Genomic DNA, 11,069 nt, shown 5'->3' on the forward strand with positions numbered 1-11,069 from the left:
GAAAGAAGCAGTGACAGAGTTTTCCATAAGCAGTAAATGTTAGCTGGTCCTTGGTACAGTTTTAGCCAAGCCAGATGGAGCTTTTGCAGGTGACATCTTGGCAGGGTTTAGCAGTTAATATTAGCTGGGCATTGCTTCCAGGAGGCAGCTGGGGCACAGCCACCCCATTTTGCTGGGGGAGAGGGTCGGCTGGATGGATGCAAAAGCAGTGTGCTGGCCAGCTTAGGTATCTCAACCCCCAGCTTTGCCTTAAAGACTATCTTAGACACAAAAACAGCTGTTGATAATCTTGCCTTATTTTTAGTTTCTAATATGCCATTTTCTTCACCTGCAGTACAACCTGTTTAGAAGAGAAACTCAGTTTAATTACCCAAAAGAGCCAGAAGCTGTCACTTTTGAGACCCCCTTTGGGAAGTTTGGCATTTTCACTTGCTTCGACATCCTTTTCTACGAGCCTGCCGTGGTCCTGGTGAGCGAGCTGCAGGTGGACACCGTGCTCTTCCCGACGGCTTGGATGAACGTCCTGCCGTTTCTGACTGCGATTGAGTTTCACTCTGCCTGGGCTATGGGCATGGGTGTTAATTTACTTTCAGCAAATACTCACGACATCAGTTTGGCAATGACAGGTGAGTTGCATTTGGGAAAAGGGAAATTGTCTTCAGACTACTGGATTCAGAAGCAGGCAGAAATGTTTTACAAATAGTGAAGTCTTGAAGTCTCTGGAAAATAGTGTTTCAGTCAGACTAAAAATCCTCTTGATGTTGTATTAAAGGTAGTAAACAGCTTCAGGTAAAAAAATGTTGAATGTTCTGGGACCAGTAAAATTAGAAATTCTATTACATTAAATTTTTATAATTTAAAAGTGAAATTTTATTTCAAAAGTAGCACAAAGTTTCACTTAAATTATCAGCCTCTTATTTAGATGCAGCATTTATTTTTTAAAATTCCATCAACACTTAAATGGAGAAAAAAATGTTTAAAACTGAACTTAATAACCTAAAACCAGAAGGAGGATTCCTCTTGTATATTGAACAAAACATTTTCAGGTTTTTGTGGCTGCTGAAGAATTACAGATATTTATGTTTTGTTTTGATCTTAATAGATATTTACTGCCATTTTTTTTTTCTGTAAACTAAGAAAGTGTTGCTGTAGCTGCATCTGTAACTCTCCCCTGAAGCTGAAGTGAAAGCCACAAAGAAACGTCTTTGCCTGCCCTAAACAGACTGAGCTGACATTAGGCCACAGCCCTGGGTTTCCTTCCGTGAACCGTAATTACCCCCATGGTTTTCTGCTTTGACTAATATGCCACTCTTAGAGCTCTGATTTATATTTAAATGAACCTAAGCTCTAAAAAAAAAAAAAAAGGATGGTTGTGTGTCAAATTGCCATTGAAGTCTCAGATTCGAGATCCAGCGAAGCACAAAACCTTTGAAGTTGAGGTCATGTTTTTACACTAGGATGGGTATTTTAGCAGTTCTGCACTTTAAAATTCTTCCAAAGTTCTCTGCAACATGTTGACTGAAAACAGCCTCACCGAAAAAAGCTGCTGGTGTGGCATGGAGGGCAGCTGGCCCCCTTGCCAAGCAGCGCTCCAGGGTGCCAGCTGATGGAGGGCTGGTGGGTGTCCTTGGCAGGCAGCGGGCTGTTCACGCCGGAGGGACCCACCGCCTACCACTACGACAGTGGGACCGAGGAGGGACGTCTCCTGCTAGCAGAGCTGAGCGCACGGCCCCGTCTTTCCCCCACCTACCCCCCGGCTGTCAACTGGAGCTCATATGCCACAAGCATCAAGAGATTTCCAGGAGGAAAAGACACTTTTTTGGGAGCTGTCCGGCGAGATATATTCACTTTCAGTGAACTCAGGCACAAAACTGGAAATTACACGGTTTGCCAAGGAGACCTCTGCTGTCATTTGATCTATCGGATGTCAAACAAGAGCAAAGATGAAGTTTATGTCCTGGGTGCATTTGATGGGCTTCATGGTTCTCTCATAAAGTACCACTGGCAGGTAATTGGTTTTGTAGGGGTGAGTGTGGGTTGTATATGCCTACATACCAACCACCCCAAAACACTTGTCCATTACTGCATCATAAGAACTTTTCTTGCTATCAAATCCAGATCTTGACTGTTGAAAGCTTAATGGTATTTTGCCTTTCTGTATCCTTCTCCTCCCCGCAGATATGCACGCTGCTCAAGTGCAAGAGCACAGACCTGAACACGTGCGGGCAGCCGGTGGAGATGGCTCAGACCAAGTTTGAGATGTTCTCCCTCAGCGGCACATTTGGCACCAACTACGTCTTTCCAGAAGTCTTGTACAGTGGGGTGCAGCTGGCCCCCGGGGAGTTTGAGGTAATGGGACACCCTGGAGCTGTTTGACACAAGGTTTTCCAGACTGTGGTGCTGGAACCCAATACAGCAGCAAAGTCCCATCCAAGAACCACTTTCTTTGGTTCTGCAGACTGTAACTCAAGGGGACATTTAAACAGATGGATTGAATTAATCCTTACTGATAAGAACATATAAATGCTAACGCCAAGAATCTCTTCAGTGTTTTCTTTAGCAAACATGCCTTCCCACTTCAGGTCCCAGATCTATAAATAGCAGCTTTCAAGGAGCTATTTTCTACAGGTTTCTGCTGATGGGCATTTTAGGAGACAAAGAAATCAAATACTCTGAGAAATTGCCCAAGCAAGAAAAATTCCTAATTACTATCATGCATAAGAGCAGAGATACCATGCAGTTAAAAAAGTTAAAAGGAATTTTTGATGGTTTTGTAGGGTTTTTTTTTAATGTGAAACTTCATTGTATATTTTTGCCAAAACATATTTTCATTCATAAACCTTAATTTATGTTTATGTAAGAGGCTAGATGAAATCTTAATTGATTTGGAAGAGGTATTTAATAGCTTACAAGAGACAATGAAGACAGTGAAAAAGACTTGGAAAGTTTTAGGGGAAAAAAAGGTGATTTTTTTACAAGGCAGAGAATGGAAAAGCATTGCTCATCTGAATATTCATTCTGAATAGGACTTTTGTAAAAACATACACATCAAAGGATTTACTGGTATGCTAAAATATGATCATGGTCTAATTAAAAAAATAATTTATATTTTCTTAACAAATACATGCTTATTTGTTGTCACAGTGGCTCTTAAAAATTTGCAAGTGTTCACCGTCTATGAACAACAGTGATTTCAAATTGATCTGCAAAAAGTAACTAAGGAAAGCAACATATGGGCAGTAGCTTGAAATTCTCTACTTCCATCTGGAAACTGTTTTGGGGTCTACAAATCAAAAAATATTTCAAATTACTGTCCTAGATATGTATAAAACCTTCAGCGCCATGTATGAGTAACAAAGGAGAACCTAACAAATCAGTTAGTCTCACTCTCACCTTCTTATGAGGTGGAGAAGATTGTCTTTTTTCTTCCAAAGATGGAGCTGGAGGAAGTTTTAAAGACCTTCAGGTCCAAGGAAATGTGGGAAGGCTATGGCAGAGCCAGAGAGAATTCTGGTTTCTTTCATGCTCACGATTGTCTTTTGAAAGAAGTGCTGCATTAAATTATTCAACATCTAAGGCCTATCCTTTCTGTATGATGCAATATCGCTACTCTGTTAGTGGACTATTAGTGTCATTCTTTCTCTTTTCAACTAGGTGCTACGTGACGGACGTTTGAAAAGTAAGCATGGCACATCAAAACCGCTCATAACAGCAACACTTTTTGGAAGGCTTTATGAAAAGGACCTGCCGCATCCTCTGCGAACCTCCTTGTAATATAACTCTTTAGGTGTTACACGGTCACCATAAACAGGACGGGAATTTCCTACAGTGATCCACCTCCTCAGGAGCCGTGGCAGTTATCCTGTATTATTCCTGTTCTACAGTCTTGCACTTCTTTTTCAGCAGCAGTGGTGGTTGGGTTTATTTAGGAGAAAGTGATGTGATCATTCTGTTGTGTATACCTTTTTAATAGCACTTGAGCCAGTGCAATTAGTTTTTAGTATGAATGCTCTGTTACACAAAATCTTTAATTAGAATTTTTTTTTTCCTCAAAGATATCATGTAGATTGCCAGAATAACACTAGAAACATGACTGATACTGAAATGTGTGAAATGTGAAGTTTGCCAGTTTGCTGCAGAACAAATCTTCTCCGAGGAAGTCTTTCTGCCCCTTTTGCCCCTGTTTTTCAGACTGTATAAGCACTAAGTGTTCATGTTTCTTAGCCTTACACACCAATCAATAGGGCCTCCTTAATACTCAAAGGGCCTTGGCCCCATTCTGACCAAGGGACTGTGCAATGAAGAAAAAAACAGATTTGAAATGGTTTCAGGTGCAACCTTAGAGAGAGAGAAAGTGGTCCTCCATAACCCACGCAGGGACTGAGTCTGGCTGCGCTCCGTAAAGCACCTTCTATTCTGCATTCCCTCTGAGCTTGCACCGCTTTGTGCGTGGCAGATGCATGCTGGGTCCAATGCATTTCAGATCAGACTTGCCACATAAACATAGTATGCCAACACTTTCTCCTGTGTATCTGGAAAATTTCTTCAAAACTGTGAAAACACAGGCAATAGGCAACATTTTAGTACCTGAAACACATTTTACCATGCAGTGTGAGAAATGGGCGTTATTTGGGGCTTTTAGCCATGATATTTAAACTTGGCAGTCCTGGGCCTGATTTCTGTCTATCATGTTCTGCAGCAAATGGGCCTCATTTGCACCACATACACCTTGGAGTGGTCCCTGCCTCAACGCTTATCCCACAGTCTTTTGCTTCTACTGCCCTTCACATCACTGGCTTACAGCCTGCACCGTGCTTAGCGCTGAGCTGCACTAAATGTGGCACATATGAAACACTCTGGCTTCCCACCCCACGCACACCAACATGTGTTATCCAGAAGTTGTTGAAATCACATGATTTCTGGTTTTGCACGTGCTGCTGCCTCTCAGCACACAACTTGGAGGCTCCTTCCAGGACTTGTTTCATCCTGGAAATAGAACAGCTGAGCTCGTACTCAGGGGAGGGACTGTACCGCTTGGGAGCAGTTATCCAACACAGGCAGGGCCTCGAAGTCGTGCTTGCTGGTGCCTCGTCCAGCACCTCACCCTTTCCTCACCTGACTTGTGGTTGTAACCCAGGCTAGTCTTTCATTAAACAGGGGAGGTTTTGCTCAAGAGGGGTTATGACCGACGTGTGGCGGTACTAATGCCCTGTGACTGTTGGGTATGTAGCGCGCGTGGGGTCCGGAATTCCAAGAGGCAGATGGCCAGCACTGCAGGGTGGGAGCTGACCCCGCTCCCCGAGGCAGTCTGGAACACTCTAGGAGCCCCTCATCTCGTCCATAGCAGGCAACAGTTTGGGAAGGGCAAACGAGGCTGAGCATGCTGGTTATGAAGGTCTGCAGGGTCATCCTGTCGACCGCGGCGCTCCGTTGGTTTGCACTGGGGTCGGGCACATACGGTGGAAGGTGTCTCTGCAGCAGGGCAGCCAGGAGCTTTGCCCTGGGCCTGGTCCCCACGGCGGTGCTTCCCCATCCACCCCCAGTGCTGCTCACTCAGCCGTCTGCCCTGGGAGAGCTCAAGGAAGTGCTCTGAGAAAGGCAAGAGCTAGCCTGACTTGTAAACTCCGGTACTGGAAAAGATCCTGAAGCGGTTTTGTAACTCGAAAACTCAATTCTCCCTGTTGCTCTCGAACCTTGCTTTTTCCCTCTCTACCCTGGAGGAGGTACCTCCGATTCTGTTCCAGTCCTGGTGGCTCCCTGAGCGGGCTCAGGCCTTGGCTCCAGCAGAAAAGGGCTGGAAGAAGGAGGGAGCCGAGCCTGGGGGGAAGGCCGCTGCCTCCTGCCGCCCTCCGGCCTCGCAGGCGCTGCAACCTCGGGCCTCCTCCTCAGGCGCCTGCCGCTCGCCTCCATCTGCCCCTTGGCTGCCCTTCAGGGGAAATACGCTTTTATCACCTGGCCTAGAATTGCTCATGTGGAAAAGAAAAAAAAAAGGGGGAACTGCTGCTGGAGTGGCACGTGAGTGCAGTTTGACTTCTGTTTTTTGTTGTCGCAGTCAAATCACTTGACTAAAATCTTTTTTCACTGGTTGGCATCAATAGCTTTACATGCTAACCCACAAAAAAGAAAAATCTGGGGTAAGTTTAGAGAGAAATGCCTCACAGATGCATCAGTGGCACTCTTGAAACGAACAAATACTTTGCAGGTTGCTGGTACTTTAAATCCTAAGTATTTAATGTACTCCAAATGCATGTGGAATTCATAAAAATCTTTCTGAAACTGAAGAGGAATACAGTTGGGAGACCTGGATTGCACAGAATTGTAGACATTCAGTTTATTATTACTAGGTTTATCTTTCTCCTATCAGGTTAAACTTCCCCAAAATATCTGTAGCAGTGAGAGTTCATTAGTGTTAGTGAAATTGGGCCCCTGGGGAGATAAGTAAATTTTAAAGAAATATTTTTCTTTTATTCAAGGGTAGGTTTTATGCCATGTTCTGCTCCCTTGTCACTATTCAGGCTGTGATAATTGAACATAAAAATCTCTCACATATTGTTTGCTGGCATTTCTGAAGTATGGAGTACTTCCCAGATAGATGCAGAGCTGACTGTCTTAGCTTGTGAGAGCTGGAAATGGGTAGGATACAATTGATATTTCTAGTTAAGTGGCTTAGAGGATATCAGGAAAGGACTGTCAAACCTCATCCGTTAGGGATGCAGAAGTCCAGGATTCTTTGAAAATGACACTAAAACCAAGACTGAGGAATGGTTGACCTGTAGTTTTCAAGATTTGCTGCACAGATTTCCTCTCCCTGAGAGGGTAACAACGGTGCTACACAATGGACCACTGAGGATTTTATTAATCCCTTTCTCATTTCTGATGATAAAGCAAGAATTTAACCATGCAGAGGATGAAGTTACACGGACCGTTGCAGCAGTCTCAGAATAGCTCCATCATTTTAAGAACCATGAACCCTGCTTTGGGGTAAGGGTTCCCTGGAAGGAGTGCAAAAACCAACCAGATCTGAGGAACTTAGTGGTCACAGTGACTAGATGAAGTTCGATTTTAGGAAATGTGAGGTTTTGTAATATAAACCAGTTTCAAACGATGCAAATTACAGAAACATTCAGAATACAGGAGCAGAGAGATAATGAACGGCCAATGCAACAAATCACATTCATCTAGAACAGTTTCTGTTGAATTCACAGAAAGTTAGCTGGCTATGCACTTACTTTCTTACCTGCTAGGTGGGAGTTAGGAAAGAGAGAACATTAGCTCATCTCTAGGGGGGAAAAAAAAGCCTCTCCTACATTTTCCTTATGGGACAGAATTTGAGTTTCTGAAAGAACAGGAGTGTTTACTGACTCTGGGACAGGTATGCCAGAGGAGAAGAATCAAATTAACTCCACCTCAAAAGCTACTCCAGATGATATCCTAATGAGCCCCATCCTTTTCTGAGCTGGAAAAGCCTGCTCTTCACATGTCAATATTTCTTCCTTATACCTTGATGCTGGCCAAAGCAAACAAGACTCACCTGTCCATGGTGTTTCTGATCGCACAGAGAGAAAAACAAGTCCTTAATAGATTTTATTGATGCAAGGCTTCAGATGAAGGTAGAAAAATACTGTGTGACAGAATCTTAATAATATGGTTTTTTTTTAAAGTGAACAGGATGCTACAGCTGTGTCCTTGTATGCATACTTTAGTCATCATAACCTCGAGTTATCCATTAAATAACTTGCAACAGCAATCAGAGGTTGTGCAACTGTTAGACTTAGTAATACAATACTAAATTACTAAATGTTTATGAACAATGCATGTTATCATAGGTGAATTACTGGCAGTATGGGCCACTCTTCCTAGGTACAGAGAATCAGTGCAGATATAGTGAGTGATAGACAGAATGCCCATGACCTGAGTTTGAATTGAAGAATTCATACATTTCTAATTAATCAAGAACCAAATTATAACCCTGCCTCATCTAGACATGTTTGCAATGTCACCATCCACCATCAGGGCAGGAAAGCTGAAAAAGAGAAATAACTTGCACGGGTCAATAAAGACAGCAGCAATTACTATAAGGCTTACCACAGCTAATACAGTAGTGGTTCTCAGTGGCTCGTGATGCACTATGAGATGTCATGGAGCCCAACAGAGAAATAATTCCAGTATACCTTCTAAAAATTAACAAACAGCTCCTCCTACTGAAGACACGGATGAGCATAACAGCATTACCCAGTGTTGTCTACCTGTGGATCAGACACTGCTAGAAATTATCAGTCTTGGTGAAACAGACACTTAGCATATTGACAACAATATGTTAATTTCTCTTTCAGTTTAGAAAAGAATTAAAAATTAGCAGAAGCACTTGTAACCTCCATCTGTGAAAGTATTAAAATGTTTCCTGTAGCTATTCATTACTATAAAGTTGTAAGTGAAATACTCCATTGTCTGTTCAGATATTCTCATGGCAACAGTGAACGTCCCCTGCAAATATGTACAATATAAGAAATGCATTGTAACTACATGATTTTAACTTTGCCTATCCAACTTCATTTGCTGCTTCTAATGTTAAAGTTAATTTTGATGAACTCATAGTCTGGTAGCTGTGATGGTGTCAGGATGTAAGAGCAGCAAGGAGTGTAGGAAGCAGTGGTATCTTTTAGTGTTGGAAAAAATAGTCAATCTTTAGGAAAACCCTTTGCAGAAAAAAAGGAGAACAAGTATTTGCATACAGTCGGTTGCCCAGTTCATGTACTGCAAAACATAATAACGTAAAACATAAAAAACCCAAAATAGAGTACCTTAGAGATAGTCATCAAGATTAAATCATGACTTCTGTAACAGAAATATTTGAACATTTACTTCTAAATGAGTGTTAGGAGTATGAGACATACTTGAATTTATCAAAGTCAAATACATGGAAATATTAAGGTCAGTTTTTATAGGATGGTTATTTTTCTATTCTGCAACTCACCTTGCTGTGTTTTCCGGCCATTTGAGATTGCTTTTTGGACACAGAAAAAGGACTATACAGTTATAGTTTTGGGGTTCTTTAAGGACAAGACATTTTTTTCAGGCAAAACTTTCTTAGTAATTCATGTCAAATTTATGAATGGTTTTGGAAAAATCTAAACCTCATTCTGCAACATTTATGAAAATCTTAGGCAAAATATAATAGTGACAAGCAGTTTTAATGCCTTAGCATTAATTCCATTAAGTTGAGCAAAGAGAGTACAGTGAACTTCAGGCCTATGCCATAGCTAGGTTATTTACGGGCTCTTCAGGATACACTCCCCCATACTTGTTAGACACCTTTCTAAGCTTTCCATATAGCATTTATTACTGTGCTGGCTAAGTGCTGCTACCTAATACCTAAAGCTTTCTCTTTTCTTATTGTCATTTTGTCTCCACTAAGAGCCAGAAATATTGATGTAATGCTTTTTTCATTGAGGTCCAATAAAGTCAAATGGGGTCAGTGAGTTTGCTATACTACTACTAAAATCAATGGTGATACATCAGTTTACAGCTGCTGATTGTTCATCTGCAGAGACAGAGATGTTCTGCATTTAGTTGTGAATTCAGTTGTATTCTGTGGGGTTTTTTTTCAGTGCACCCTGCATGGAGGCTCTCACATCACTTGACTGGGTTTGGTTGGAGCTGGAAGTCATCAGCTCTGCCTAGGAGAGTTCATAGAGATGGTGATCCATATAGCTTCCACCCCAGCAGAAGTTAGGTGCAGTGGCCCTGTAAAATCCCCAGTATCTTGTTTTGTCACCCAGCTGACAAACTGTACAAAAATTGATAAAAAATTTATAAACTTTTTTTGTCTTTCCATCCCCTACTTGGTTAGTAGTTGTCTTCTCCAGTTTTCTCAGAGGTGTCCTTACACTGAGTTGGCTGCAATAGCTAACATAAAAAAATGTGAAAACACATTATAATTCATTCATGGAAACTTACTGTTCAAAAGAAAAGTTATGCTTGCCTAAGTAGAAATAGATTATATCTGACACTGAGATATAAAAGGGAAGAGCAAGCTGTGAAAATGTGTCCATTAATGGACAGTGATGTACTTTCTGATAGCTAGACTGAAAGACACAAAGCCTTTGGCAGGTGTGGGTAAAAATACATGTGTGGTGCCTGTCATAACAGATGTCAGTTAGCTATACCTAAAAAGTATCAGATGGCTGTATGTATAAGCACCAGAGCTATAAAAAAAAAAAAAAAGCTGAAGTTTGATCAGTCATCATTACCTAGCAACAGGCTTAAACATTTATTGTGTTGAAGACTTTCTGAGCCTATCTTTAATGTTACACTAGGCATTTTAGATAGATTGTTTATTCATGTTAACATTAGCCTCTGTTTGCAGGATAAGTTCAGCGTTGGACTAAACAAAAAGCAGGCACAAAACCTCTCACATTTGAGGGTCATGCAACACTTAATGTAACCACTCTTGTGTTTTGCCAAGGGAGTCTTACAATACCAGTTGTTTTCTGCTAAGTCTTTTCTTCTGTCACCAAGGATGCGACCCGTACCCCTCCTCGATTTGCTAAGGCTCATCATTAGATAATATCTTGATGTCTTACAAACATTTGCAATCACAGCACTTCCATGAAGCTAGAAGTAATTTTTATCCTATAATGTAGAGGAGGAGATGAAGTGCAAAGAAACTGATGTTTATAGTAGACACTAATTTAGGCAGCAAACTTGAGATGCCAGAATAATTCATATTACAAAAATACCATATATAGTCAAAACATGATTGTCACTGGCTTCAGCTGCAAGTGCTGACTACCTGTAAAATCAGCTCCTGGTAGGTATCCAGAAAATGAGGAGGACATGTTCAGTGAAAGCTTCAAAACCTGTGGTATGAAATGACCTACCTAATATCATGTGGTAACAGATGAATATAGAGCATGTTAGAAAGTAGGGAAAGGAGGAAAGGGACCTGTACAAGGGTCCATTTAAGGCATTAGTCCACATGGGCAGCTGGGGCACCAAGGCTTGCAAGGCACAGAAGGAAGAAGCGGTAACAATTGCAGAGAAGAACAAAATGGACTATGGGGCGGGGG

The 11,069-nt window shown here is 41.7% G+C and overlaps 1 protein-coding gene across 1 annotated transcript; it reads left to right on the top strand.

Annotated features, from left to right (window-relative positions):
* The first annotated feature begins 74 nt into the window (after positions 1-74).
* Positions 75-3,774, top strand: LOC104836427 (vascular non-inflammatory molecule 2-like). Its single transcript, XM_010575035.1, has 5 exons — positions 75-89; positions 335-626; positions 1,635-2,008; positions 2,179-2,349; positions 3,655-3,774. Exons 1-5 carry the CDS (start codon positions 75-77, stop codon positions 3,772-3,774), a joined length of 972 nt encoding a protein of 323 aa, XP_010573337.1.
* The last annotated feature ends 7,295 nt before the right edge of the window (positions 3,775-11,069 follow it).

The sequence above is a fragment of the Haliaeetus leucocephalus genome, unplaced genomic scaffold (genome assembly GCF_000737465.1).
Source record: "Haliaeetus leucocephalus isolate CR32 unplaced genomic scaffold, Haliaeetus_leucocephalus-4.0 Scaffold450, whole genome shotgun sequence".
Classification (NCBI taxonomy): domain Eukaryota; kingdom Metazoa; phylum Chordata; class Aves; order Accipitriformes; family Accipitridae; genus Haliaeetus; species Haliaeetus leucocephalus.

Bases quoted from the DNA above. Each gene is read 5' to 3' on its own strand.
- LOC104836427 (XM_010575035.1), top strand. The intron at 627-1,634 runs GTGAGTTGCATT...TGTCCTTGGCAG, and splicing joins CATCAGTTTGGCAATGACAG to GCAGCGGGCTGTTCACGCCG. The intron at 2,009-2,178 runs GTAATTGGTTTT...TCCTCCCCGCAG, and splicing joins TCATAAAGTACCACTGGCAG to ATATGCACGCTGCTCAAGTG.